Below are 13743 nucleotides of genomic sequence, written 5' to 3' on the forward strand. Positions count from 1 at the left end.
ATGAAATTCATATGTTCATAAAGTGTAAACATTTACGTATATATGTAGGTGTAGGTGTATATATTTCCTGTCTTTGCCTGCTGAAATGGTCAGGTAGCAAAGACACTCCAGTAGCTTTGAGCATACCTACCACCCAGATCTTGGTCTATATGATTCCTCACTAAATGTAAACTAAATGGCTAATTCAAGGGATGAAGTATGGTAGATAAAAGTTGTACCTAGAACATCCTATTATACCAGAAAGTAAAAAGGTGTTAAAAAATTGGGGTAAAGCATGTCACAAGATCATAGAAACCAACCTGATAAAACTCACAGTGGTTAAAATGGGAAAAATTTGAGCACCAAAATAGAGTAATTATTTATTATTGTAAAAAAAAATAGAAACTTGTGGATACACAACAAAAAGGAAGGAAAGAAGGGTGGAAGGGAGGGAGGAAGGGAGGGCAGAGAGGAGAGGAAAGGAAAGGAAAGGAAAGGAAGAAAAGAGAAAGAAGGGACAGAGAAGGGAGGGCTCTTGCTTACAGTAGAATGCTAAGTGTTGACTGTACAGGTGGGAGCAGTGCCGGAGTTTGAAAATAATCATTCTGTAACTAACATGGTGAAGACTGTATCAGAAAAAAAATCTTCAACAGATGCTAAATCTAGGGCAAAATTTTGATGAGGTACGGGATGCTTGTATGGTCTTAACATGTCTCTCCACAGACAGTTTACTGTAATTTATAGTAGTTACACAGTGAAGAAATTGGACAGCACATTGACCAAGTGATCAAATAAAATCACCAGTCAAGTATATGGACAGCACATGCATCCTCATGAGACACGATAAGAAAGCCACAACATCAATAATGGGGTTTATTTCATTCAAGAATGTCAAACCTGAATTTAATCATAAAAAAATCAGACAACACAAAATGAGTGACTTAAATGCAAGGTAGTAATACATTAATAGAAGGTAGGAGAAAGACTGTCTTTTAAAAATCTCAATGTCATGAAAGAAAGAAAGTTTATAGAAAAGTTCTAGATTAAAGGAGGCTATAGAGAGATAACAACTGAATGAAATATCTGACTCTAGACTGTGTACTGTGCTGGAGGGGGAAAAAAATGCTCATAGCACATAGACAACATTGGGTCAACTTCCAAAATCAGAATATGAATGATACAATAGGTAAAATATACTGTATTAACGCAAAATTTACTGAAGTTGTTAAATTTTACTTTGTTAAGTAAGGAAATACTCCTATTTTCAGAAAAATACATGTTGAAGTATTTAGGGGTAAAGGGCCATTATGTATGTAACTTACACTCATCTAGTTAAGAAAAAAATCAGAGAAAGAGTGAGAGAGGAGAGAGTGCAAATGTCAAAGCAAACGGGATAAAATGTTCACAATAGTAAAGATATACCAGTGTTCCTCGTATTATTTTTATTTTTGAAACTTTTTGTAAGTTTGAAATTATTTCTAAATAAAATGTTTAAAAATGTTTTGCATCATTCTTTTGTTTCCATCCCTGATACAGCCAATGTATTTCAGGACTTACTTTCCATCCTGAACCATCTGATACACTACCACACGATTGATTTTGCTCAAAAATATTCTCAGCTTCCTTTTCAGCTTAAGTGCAGTGATTTTCAATTGCCTGAAAGTCTTCTATGACATATGAATCCCTTAGTCCACAGCATTGATTCATGGGCCCCCAAAGGACATTCTAGCCTTGTCAACCACCATATTGTTTCATGAAGCAAAACAAAACTTCTTAGTTCCCTAAACATTAGTCTGTCTAGCCTCCTCAGCATTATTTTTTCTTGTGCGGAATTCCCTCCCACACACCTTTATCATCTGCATTTTCTTTTCTTTAAAGCCTAGTTTAAACATGAGTGTACTTCAAGAAGTTCAAGAAAACATTCATATTATATTTTAATCCTATTATCTATTGCTTCATGCTCTCTTTGAATTCCAAAGGAACGAATTGCTTGTCACTCAGTACATCATATACTGCCCTAAATTATCAGTTGCCTTCTGAGATTTATATGAATGTATATATTATCCTTATTACAGAGCCAAAGACTTATTTGGATATTAACAAATATAAAGCAATAGACTGGCTCAAAACAAAATCAAGCTAAACAAAATGAAAATTAAGCCTAGGTTCTCTTCCCGGTCCTGGTAACAATGGCACTTCACTGAAATATAAATCACATATCCTCTGTGAGTCTCAGTTTTCTCACCAATTAAATGGGAATATATGTGCCCTATCTACTTCATGGGACTGCAGAATATTTGAGAGACACTCAGAGACTGGTTTGCTGTGGTTCTCGATGTTCTTGTTTCCAGAAGCTGTTTCTTCCAAACCTCTTGCACATCAGACTAGACCCTAACTGTCCACTCCCACCCCTTTTGATAACATGCAGTTGGTTGTTCAAACAATGGGTGCTAAGCTACAAAAACAATTCATCCTCTTCCAAGAGCTTCATTTGACACTCTCCTGCCAAAGCCCTGTAAAAATTCTACCTTCCTTCTCTAAGCTTAAAAGCTCTTTCAGAGCATTCTTATAGTTGTCAATTCTGAATAAAGCCTTATGCTAACAGCTCTCTGTTTGATTTTCTTCCCCAAGAGAATAAAATGACAAAACACAGAAGCAATTTTTAAATGCTAATCCATGGACCAGCTGCATTAGAATCCTCTAGATAGATTTTAAGCAAAACAAATTTAACGGCCTCCTCCTCAGACTTTCTGTAGTGTGAGGCTATTATCTGATACTTTTAAAGCTCTTCAGGTGATTCCAAAACAAAGTAAAGTTCCACAACTTGTAGAAAAACGTTTTGGAAAGCCATAAAGGCTGATAAAATATAAGATAGTAGGAGGTCTATTGAGTTGGTAGTTTGCTTCATTGGAACTCAGGAATGATTCTTTCAAAAATTAAAATACAATACATGATATCTCCACATTGCTAGAGCTGACTGTTCTCTGTGCACGGGAACCTCATCAGGACTGAATGTAGAACAGACACTTCTCTACTGCACAAGGACCATCTTGTGCTTTTTACTATAATAATTAACATAATGATGTTCTCTAAAACAGGAAAATAAGCTAATATCCCAGTGGGTCATGTGCTTGAAGTTATTTTCAGAGAGGATAAAGGTGCACTGGTTCCTCTTTCATTTGGCTTCCCTGTGTCTCCAGGGCAGACCTTTACACGGCTCATCTCAGTTGGAAATCTACAAATCAGAGATTGAACATGACATCCTTAATATTAGAGTTTAACCAGCTGAGCTAAATGGCCCCAAAATGATCTATTATAAGTTAAAATGAAAAAGTGGTTCTTCTGAAAGAATGCCAGTATATCTATCAATTTACCTAGATGCTAAAAAGTAAAACTTGCTGTTGTTCATTCCCAAACTTTATAAGAAACAAAGAAACAGAACAGAAAGTGGCATCCAAACAATGACTTTAATATTTTATGAGGCACAGATATGTATCAGATCACTAAAATAAAATATATTATAATTTATTCTTGAATTATTAAAGGGCAATAAACATGGCACAAATAGTGTTGGTCATTTGGAAGGAAAGACACCTAACAGATTGCTTATTAAATAGAACTTGTTACTAGAAAAATTAGAATAAAAAGTGGATTGTGTGTATAAGTTTTAAGTGCACCAGTCTTGTTTTGAAAAGCCACCTGCAAGAAATGAGAAAGTCTGAGTCATTAGCATAAGAAAAGGCAATCGGGGCAGGGGCGTTTACCTGTCATGGCCTGCTGGTCATCCACCGTTAACTTTAAACCTTTTCCTCGGCGAACCACACGCACTGTGTGCCATTCATTATCATTGAGGTTATAGCCAGCAAAAAGGGTCTCGGGACCTTTGCCTGTAGAATATGCCAAACAGTCATTATAGACACTCAGAATCAGTCAAGCAAATGAACCTCACAGAAAGTGAGAGAAAGAGACGAAGAAGGTGGGGAAAGAAGGGAGAGGGAGGAGAGAAAGGAGAGAGAGAGAAATGAGAGAAAAGAGGGAGACAAAGGAGAGAGAGGGAGAAAGAGAGAAAGAGAGAGAGAGAGAGAGAGAAGAGAGAAGAGAAGAGAGACTGGCTGGACCAATTTTCAAGCCCATTAGAGTCATAACAAGCAAGGAAAATGATGTTAACACACACTCAGGTGTGACAATTTAAAAATCTCTAACCTTATGCATTGATCTAAGCCAAGTGAATTAATCTGTTGTCATAAATAGGCACAGTCAATATAGCATTGGGAAGCCTCCCAAATTTACTCACACGCCTTTTTTTTAAGGAATTCTCTGATTTTTGCAGTTATCACTTTCTTGCTAATGTAGTGGCTAGTAGCCAAGTAACCTCTGATCTTGGTGAGACATCTGACTATAGGACATTAGCTTACCATCTTCAGTGAGCACATCAGTGAGCACTTAGACTCCGGCGAGAAGGCCGCTCTAGGTACTGTATTGTGTGAAGGCTGCTCTGCAGCTCTCACGTTGTGTACCTCCAATGTTCACCAAGTTCTTAGGTTCATTAGCCTCCTAAATGTAGGGAATGTTGTGTCTAAAAACAGTCTTAAAAGCCTCCTTGTAACTAATTGAACTGTATGTTTTGAGTCCCTCTGCATGTGGTGGAGGCACTTCTGTAGGTATAGGTAGAAGTACTGACTCAGAGCAAGTGGACAGAAAAGAGAGGAATGGCTAATAAAGGGCCAAATACTGAATAGGAAGGAAACAAAGTGATATTAACCATCAGAGGAGGGCAGGGATTTCTGGCTAACGGACAAAACAAAGAGGGCAAAAAGTAAAACCAACTGGGAAAGCTACTGCCAGTGAATTTATGTAAACCTATGCAAATGAAATTTAAATAGGTTTAGAACAGACATGTTATTTCAGAATGGTGTTTGGTGGAAATTACTGAAATGACAAAGTTAGACTTTGTCCTTTAACTTAAAAACAAAGCAACAGCAAAAAAAGCTTTTAATATAACAGGGAATTTTTATTTAAAAATAAATATTTTTACTAATCTAAGATTATGACTCACTGAGAAAAAATAATGTTAAAGATACATTATTTGCTGTAGATTTTCTCCTGGTTTTTTAAGTAGTGACATTAGCTGGTACATTAAATTAATGAAGGGCAAGACATCATTGAGTTTCATGACTTTCAACTGATTGAGGATCAGAATTGGGGCTCACAATTTCTTTAACAAAACTCTGCGAGCAAAATGATGTCCAAGAATCACAGGGGGACATATAAGAAGGCAAAAATCAGGCGAGGGAGAGGGAGAAAAAAAGAAGAAAGAGAAAAAATAAGTAAGGGGACCAGGAGAAGAAACCTTAGCTGTTCATCCACATGAGATCATTGCTTTTAGAAACACAGGCTATCCACTTCGCCCCTCGATTTCTCTCCTATGGTGTTACTGATGATACAAGTCCTGTCTTCCTTGATTTGTGTGTCTGTGGGGCTTAAAATGAACCACTGATATAAGCCAAATTTTGCTGTACGAATTGCCTTAATTCTTTAAACAGTACCAACCATCATTAAGATTAGAAATCAACTCTCTTTGTTTCTTTAGAGAAGTTAAATTACACAACTAGAGACATGAGTAAAAACTATTCTAGGTAGAGCAGTTTTGAGAGATTGATCACTAAATAACTAGAGGAAGCCTGTTAGTTCAGCAACTGCAAAAATGCTTTGAGACCAAATGTTGAAAGCAAGTTCCAGGATCAAAGGAACTCTTTCTAGTTTCAATAGTGAAGAAAGAAGTGTTTAATAACTCTGCAGCAGCCTAGCATCCTACTGGCAGCAAGGGTCATCCTTAGTTTTGATCTTTGAAAAGAGAATATATCATTTTAAAGCTATTTTTAGAGGGGAGATCTTTTTTTCTTAGAAATCTGTGCTTTGGGGGCCGAGCCCGTGGCGCACTTGGTAGAGTGCTGCGCTGGGAGCGCGGCGACGCTCCCGCCGCGGGTTCGGATCCCATATAGGACTGGCCGGTGCACTCACTGGCTGAGTGCCGGTCACGAAAAAAAAAAAAAAACGACAAAAAAAAAAAAAAAAAAAGAAATCTGTGCTTTGAAGCAGCCTCACTCCCATTCTTTTAATTTTAAATGTGTTTTGTCAAGGAAAGGAAGCATAAGGGTGATATCATCATTATACCCCATTCTGGGCTTGATCTTGCAGTAAAGTCCTGATGCTTAATCTATGAAACAACTATTTCCATAACAACAGGCACAAAATCCAATTAAAAATAACACTTTGGTTCATAAAAATCTCTGTGGGCCAATTTCAAGCTCCTTTCTTATATTATTAAAAATATGAACAGATTGATTTTGGAAGACAAAATTTTTAAAAATGTACTTATTAGTCTGACTTCAAAACAATGTTACCCATGTATTGTGCAGTATAATAGAAAGTGCCCTGGACTTGGAGTTAAGGATTGTGTTGGTTAGTCATTGATTTGCTACTAAAAAAGAGGCTGGGGCTTGTGAGTGCTTATTATGTATCAGGCACTTTGTTATCTTATGTTATCCTTATTATTATCTATTTGCAGATGTGGAACTGAAGGCTTAGAAAGCTAAAACTACTTGTCCCAAGGTCACACAGCTAAAACATGGTAGAACCAAGTTCCATCCTCGGTCTGACCTACTCAAAAACCTGCATGCTTTCCTCTGCATTACTCAGCCTTCTAGCTATGAAATACTTTGTCTACAGCTTAACTTCTCAGTTTCCCCATATCTAAATAAAGAAGATGAAAAAGACGTTCTTTGTGATGACTTCCAGCTTGCCCTACAGAATGATCATACTGTTAGGAAACCCTACACAGCCTATGCATACGTTATGGTGGAAGAAAATCTCTAAACGATACACTCTACCTAGCAATGCTGAAATGGCTGCTACTAAAGACATGATATAAAAGAAGGGCATCAATTTAGAAACTTTCTTCACTCATAATCAGCAATTTTCTAAAACACTGACCTTCTGGTGGTCTCAACATCCCCATCGATAAAGTAAAGAGATAATCTAATTGATCTCTACAGTTCCTTTAGAATCTTATGTTCTCGTGGAAATTAAAAATATATGGAATTGTTAAAGAAAGATGACTTAACTATTGACATTTTGGGTTTGTGAGCTGTGTGTCCTCTTGCCAACGTTTTAATGGTAAAATTACAGTCACTCAAGTCTTTAATGACCTGAATTGCTTTGGAGATTTACTTTTCCTTTGGGGATATCAAAACATATCTCAATATGGTAACATCTTTCTCCCAGCATTAACTTCAGTATTATGGACTGAATATTTGTGTTCCCCCAAATCTATATGTTTACTTTTAAACCCCAGTGTGTTGGTATTAGGAGGTGAGGGCTTTGCAAGTTAATTTGGTTTAAATGAGGTCATGAGGGTAGAGATCCGTGATGGGATTTAGTGCTCTTATAAGAAGAGAGAGAGATACCAGAGCTGCTTCTCTGCCATGTGAGGATACAGTGAGAACACAGCCATCTACAAACCAGAAAAAGAGACTTTGCCAAAAATCAAATCTGTTGGCAACTTTATCTTAGACTTCCTGGCCTCTAGAACCATGAGGAAAAATATGTCTGTTATTTAAGCCACCCAGTCTACAGTATTTTGTTATAACAGCCCAAGCAGACTAAGACAGTGAGCAATATTGTAAGGACTCTTTAGAAAGTCCATAGCATCGCTTCTATTTTAAAGGCATCATTCCTTGTGTTTTGTGAGAAGCTCTTCACTTAAGGAAACTGATTTAGAAAGGCTGAATGAACTATTATAATTCTCAGAGGCAGTAAAGAGTAGAATTAAGACTGAGATTTTGAGATCTTCCATCTCTACTAAAATGTCCTTCCTCAGGAAAGGATCTTGCTGTAGTAAAAGAGAGTTGCAATGTGGCTGAATGCATATAGCTGATATTTAATTAGACTGGGTCAGAATTCATCTCCACAGGCTAATGTTATTTTAAAGAATTTTAGAACCAGAAGAGACGTGAGAGTTATAGAAAATCACTGAACCATCTACAAGCAAAGAACATGAGCTCCAAAGAGATTAGATCACGTCCCCATGGTCATAACCACTTAATAGAGGAGTACAGGTCTCCAGACCATCAGTCTAGCAAACTTAAATTATCCTACCCATCATATTATGCTGATCTAGAGTGAACTTCTCAAAGAACACTAAAATCTGAGTCTATGATTTGCTCATGGACTGCTGTTTGTCCTACATTAAAGGTGAAAGCCAGACAAGAGTAAATATAGCTTAGGAAGAATGTCACTTATTTTCAACAGGGTTTGATCTGAGCTATAGTATAACTGTTTTCTGGTCAGTGATATTCACTGGGTTTGCTGGTGACTTTAGCTAAAATTTTTAATAATAACAGATGGAAGTAGAAACAATAAACATTTCAGTTTTCCTTGATTTAGTTGATTGTCCTTTCATGACCTACCCATCCAGGAATTCCAAATATCTTAAAGGTTTACCACTAAGAAGCACTGAAATTAACCCCAGTGGGAGGCATGAGACAGGCAGAGGAAGGGATTTGTGTGCGTGTGTGTGTGTGTGTGTGTGTATACGCATGTGTGTTAGAGAGACACTTAAAAGTTGTTAGCTTTTTTGACCAGATCAGTAAGCACATTTGCTAATTAATTTAACCTCCACTTTTACTTTTATGTGAATCTTAGGTCTTTTTAAATATTAATCTCAGAACAAAAGAAATGGCAAGGTATCGTCTGTTGTTTTTCACTATGGCAGGGGATGAGGGAGAAAACTTAATTTTGTCCCTAGTCTGCCGTCAACTAATTATGTCACCCTGAGCGAGTCTTGATCTTCTCTGTTTCTATTTTTTTTTTTATCTGTAAACTGAGGAGGCTGAATAAGAGGATATCAAAAATACTCGCCAACTTTAAAATTCTGTCATTCTTGGAAGGGTGAGAACCACCTTGTACTATTTTGTCACCTGGCAGATACATGAAAGAGTACAATATTAAAGTGGAGTTCTCTAAATATATGAGATTTCACTATTATTATTACCAATTGCATCATTTTTGCTTTGATATGGATAGGTAGAGGGCAGATAGAACCTCAGAGAGGATCTTCTACCCTAGAATTGCTGAACTCAATTGAATCCAGAAGGGCAATATTGATATGTGCTAGAAAGTGTGTTTATTACAATACATAGTCAAATTCTCACTGTGAGAACTGTGTTTTTGTCATTTTAACATCCCTCACAAAATAAAGCACCACATAACCAATGAATGAACAGTTAGGATCAGAAACTACTCAATTCTGTGTACCACGGTATCCCCTGCTTTATGGAAAAGTTCACTTAGGACATTAAATCACAGATCTGAAGCTTCCGTGGTGAAATAATGAAGTGTTCTTTAAGGAACATTTTATTTTAGTTATGGTAAATTATCATCTCCTTATTCAAAGAATCTGGTCAGCAAAGGGCAGTGTTGGAGACTCGGACCCAATATTCTCTAAGCTTGCCTTAATCAGGACAAGTATGGTTGTGCAATGGGAAAATCCAGAAGCTGAACTGGTTTTATCATTATTTTTAAATCAGTGGAATTATTTTTTTCCACATGTAATATTGAATAAAGAATATAAAAACTATATAATGGAGGAGTTGCTATGCTGTTAAAGATGTAGGCTAACTTGGCCCTCGAGGCAACACCTGAAACCTCCAGACTCTGCAGAACCTGTTTGTCTGTCTGTTTAGGGGGCTCATTTCTCATTTTACAAAAAGGGATTACCTTTATCAGAAAACTACAGCAAAGGCTTTTAAAAATCATTTGCAAATGACTCTTTGCTTCTAAAATTACATTTGATTTACGAAAAGGATTTTGTAGCCTGTGATTTAAGAACTATTTTCAAGAACATCATTTATATGTATATCAAGGTCCACAGGTATTCAAAGCTACCATTTTTAGTCTGTCTGCCTTATTAGCCTTCTAGGATGTACACCCAACACTCTCGTAATTACAAAGTACAAATTCATTGACCCTCTCCTGAAGATTTGGTAGGTCTTTTCCTCTTATATCATATAAGTTATGCAACAGATTGCCTTTCCTTATTTTCTATTCATTGGGGAGCCAAGATTTAGAATTTGTACTTCATTTCAGCACTTGATCCTTTTCTTTCCTCTTTTTTAAAAATTGCATATTGACTTTTTTTCCCCAATTAATTATTTTTAATTTTTTTTAATCTCTTTGAATTCTATTTGAAAGTATTGGAGAATAAATCATTAAGCAAATCTATTTAATGAAGAAAAGAATAGCTTTCAAGGGATGTATGGATAATTGCTCTAAACTTTTCCATTTTATAGATAGCTCCATGAGAGGTTAGTTTATTTGCCGCAGTCCTCCTAGTTACCGGCAGGGTGAGACTAATAACTGGGCTCCTGACTCATTCAGGACCTGCCTACCATGCATTACCTGTCTTGCCAACATCAGAGAAGGTGGACATTCTTTGATCTGTATATCTTGCACATTTCCTTATTTCTTTCTTTCTATTTATAAACATACAACAATACTGTTCTAAATACATTTCAAACATATCTTCCTACTTTGGGAAGCAGAATCAATGAAACCTACAAACCTCCTCACTGCCATACACAATTTTTGAAGCAGGCTGAAACTTGAAACAGTTATGTTTTTATGCATATCTTCTCACATTTGACTCAAATGTAGATTTTCATGTATCTCAAGGGAGATGATATGCATAGTAGAAAAAGCTAGAACTTGGTTGAGAGTCATTCCAACCTAGATTCAAAAGCAGGTTTTGGATCTTTTGATTGCTTAGCCTTCGGAAATTTAGTTAGCTTTTTTGAGCTTCTTTTCCATCATCTGTAAATATGGGATAATAATACCTATCTTACTTCATGGGTTTGTTGCAAGGACAAAGGGAAATAACAAATCTGATGTGTTAAGTACCTGGCACTTTTTGTGATCTCAGTGAATATTAGTTTCCTTTCTCTGCTATTTATGGGAAAATAAGGTAAAAAACAGTATATATGGATGCTATGACAAACCACCTAAGGATCTACCAGTCAAAAATGGTTGATAGTTAAAGATACTAAATATATATACATACACACACACACACAAATATATATACACACATAAATATATATACACACACACGTGTGTGTGTGTGTGTGTGTGTGTGTGTGTTTGTGTGTGTGTGTGTATGTACTCCCATATTGGAAGGAATATACACAATTTTTGTTCAAACAGGCATATTGTATGGTATAATCTTGAAATTAGGCTATTCAGAGTCAAATTCTTTTGAACAGTAACCATCTTAGCCTGAAATTTCATAGTATTTTCTTTTGGATGTTTAGTTCCCATAGTAGTCATCACAAATACAAAAATGAATTTAAAATACGTTTGCAAAAGAACCTAAAATTGATCAATAAAGACTTGTTTAATCTTGGGTTAAAATAAGATGTACATGATACTAACTTTGGATCCTTTTTGGTAGAGATCCTTGTGTGTGAATGTCTTGTGAACTACTTGTATTGGTTTGTGAATTTGGGGGAAAAAGTAGTAAAGAGCAATACAGAAGAATCAAAAAAGCTAAGGAATTTGAAAGCAAGGCAAGGAAAGGCCGATAGGAGACAAAACTGACATCTACCTCTGGAACTGAAAGACAGATGTGGCTGTATGGAAACTTGCGAAAAACCAAACCCATAGCAGCTATATTTGGATTTTTTAAACACTTAGACATGTGAGCTGCAAAGCTGAAACTAATTATATCCTTACATACCCATTAGCTAGCCATCTCCCTCTAGTGGTACATTTTAAAGATGCTACACAAAAATGGACCCTCTGTCAGGTACCCTGTCAGAAACCAACTAGTTCTGAACTTTTTTCTTTGCCTTAAACATCAGATGTAAGTAATTTCTATTTTATAACTGTACCTAGTTATTTCATTGGTTAATCTGCTTGCTCAAACCATTTATTAAGCATGGGGATTTCAACGGGTGTTTCTCAAAGCCATCACTCAACAAACTGCATGCATGATAGGTAGAAATCCACAAAATTTGCTTTCTAGAAATGATCAATCTACTATCTCCACTTTATTAATAACAGGTTATGTCTTGCCAACCACAACCGTCTATGTTAAAGATAAGTACCAATGAGAAAGTGGATTCTAAAATTTCCATAGTTCTACTATAAATTCTTGAAAAAGAGAGAGACTAACATTGCCTCAGGTATATAAATTGGTTCTATATTTATACATGACTGCTCCATTTTTTTAGAGCATTAAACTACCTACAGCACCCAGTAATTGAATTAGGAAAAGAAGTGACAGCATCATACTATAATATAATTATCAAATTTTAATACTGAATGAATGGTATACATTTTGTCTGCTGTTTAGCCCATTTAACTACTCTTATTCATTCTGGATTACATGACACCCATACCAATTTAGTTTAAAAATTATTTTGTGTCAAACATTGATTTCAGCAATGGGAATGCTCCATCTTAGAGTCTGAAGGCATTTACATTCTAATAGTCAGGGGTCAAAACATTTTTTTCTGTAAAGGGCCAGATAGTAAATATATTCGGCTACCATGTGGTAACCATTACAATCACTCAGCTTTGTTATTGTGCTATGTAAGAAGCCATAGAAAAATGTATGTAAACCAATGGGTGTGGCTGTGTTTCTATAAAACTTTATTAAAACAGGGGACTAGTTTGTGGGCTGTAGTTTTCAGTCTCCTGTAAGATACATACAAATAAACAGACAATTTAAAATCTCCTTTTCCATAAACTTTCACATTGCATTTTAAAGAACAAAAAAATACTTAAGAGATTAAGAGTCAGGAAACTTCTGTTTTAGATTCAACGTTGCCATTAACTCTAGCATAAATTAGTCTAACTCTTATTGCTCTTGGTCTTAGTTTTCTTATCATAAAACAAAAACTAAAAGCAATTTAAAAAGGCTATTAGTGACATAAATCAATTGCAAAGTCCCTTACTTCTAAAATCTAGAATGCATTAGCCTCCTTTCCTTTTCTGCAAATTTCTAGTAAAAGCCATTATAAAAAGCTTGATGTACGTGTATGTAAAATTAGGTTTCAACTTTCATCAACCTATATCAACTTTTCCAGGCAGTTGATTTTGAAGACAATAGCCTCTGGTGGGAGGCAGGACCCTGTGGGAAGCTGGAAACAAGGCTTGTCACTGTGACAATGAGGGGAAAAGAGATCAGCCCTGGAAACAGAAGCAAGAGCTACCACTGCTGGATGTCTGAGTCATGGTTCCCGACAGCAGAACTTCTTACCTGTAAACGAGAAGAGGATGTATCCTCAGCTTGTAATTATGACATCCTCAACCTATTTTTCCACTCTGCCGTTATTTTCTGGTTTTAAAATAATTACTTTAAAATAATCTGATGTCTGCTTAACAAAAAAATTCAAAGTAGAGTAACTCCTCGTTACAGGTTTCTATTTCATCTTTCTCAATTTTTAGATATTGGGCTGGGAGTAAAATCTTTTGTTTTTATTTCTCACATGAAGCAGCTAGAAAATTTAATTACAAATTAAAATTACACATGTCAACGGCACTTCCAGGTCTTTCTTTCGCTACCCCCAAACATTACTATGGGCATGAAAAGCTGCATAATTTGTGGGCCCAGGGTAAAGTGAAAATGACTCAAAATTAAGAATCTCAAGATGGTGACAGAAGAGCATTAACTCAAGCACAGGGCCCCAGTTGACTGCACAGGTT

General features: G+C 36.1%; 1 protein-coding gene across 11 annotated transcripts in view; it reads right to left on the minus strand.

Annotated features, from left to right (window-relative positions):
• LOC134363293 (neurexin-1) overlaps positions 1 to 13743 on the minus strand; it is a 765130-nt gene that overhangs the window by 558252 nt on the left and 193135 nt on the right. For all 11 annotated transcript variants that reach the window (XM_063078880.1, XM_063078883.1, XM_063078879.1 and 8 more), the window contains one exon: positions 3744 to 3866. In XM_063078880.1, coding sequence (XP_062934950.1) covers positions 3744 to 3866 — 123 coding nt within the window. The remainder of the gene's footprint in view (positions 1 to 3743; positions 3867 to 13743) is intronic.

The sequence above is a fragment of the Cynocephalus volans genome, chromosome 14 (assembly GCF_027409185.1).
Source record: "Cynocephalus volans isolate mCynVol1 chromosome 14, mCynVol1.pri, whole genome shotgun sequence".
Taxonomy (NCBI): Eukaryota; Metazoa; Chordata; class Mammalia; order Dermoptera; family Cynocephalidae; genus Cynocephalus; species Cynocephalus volans.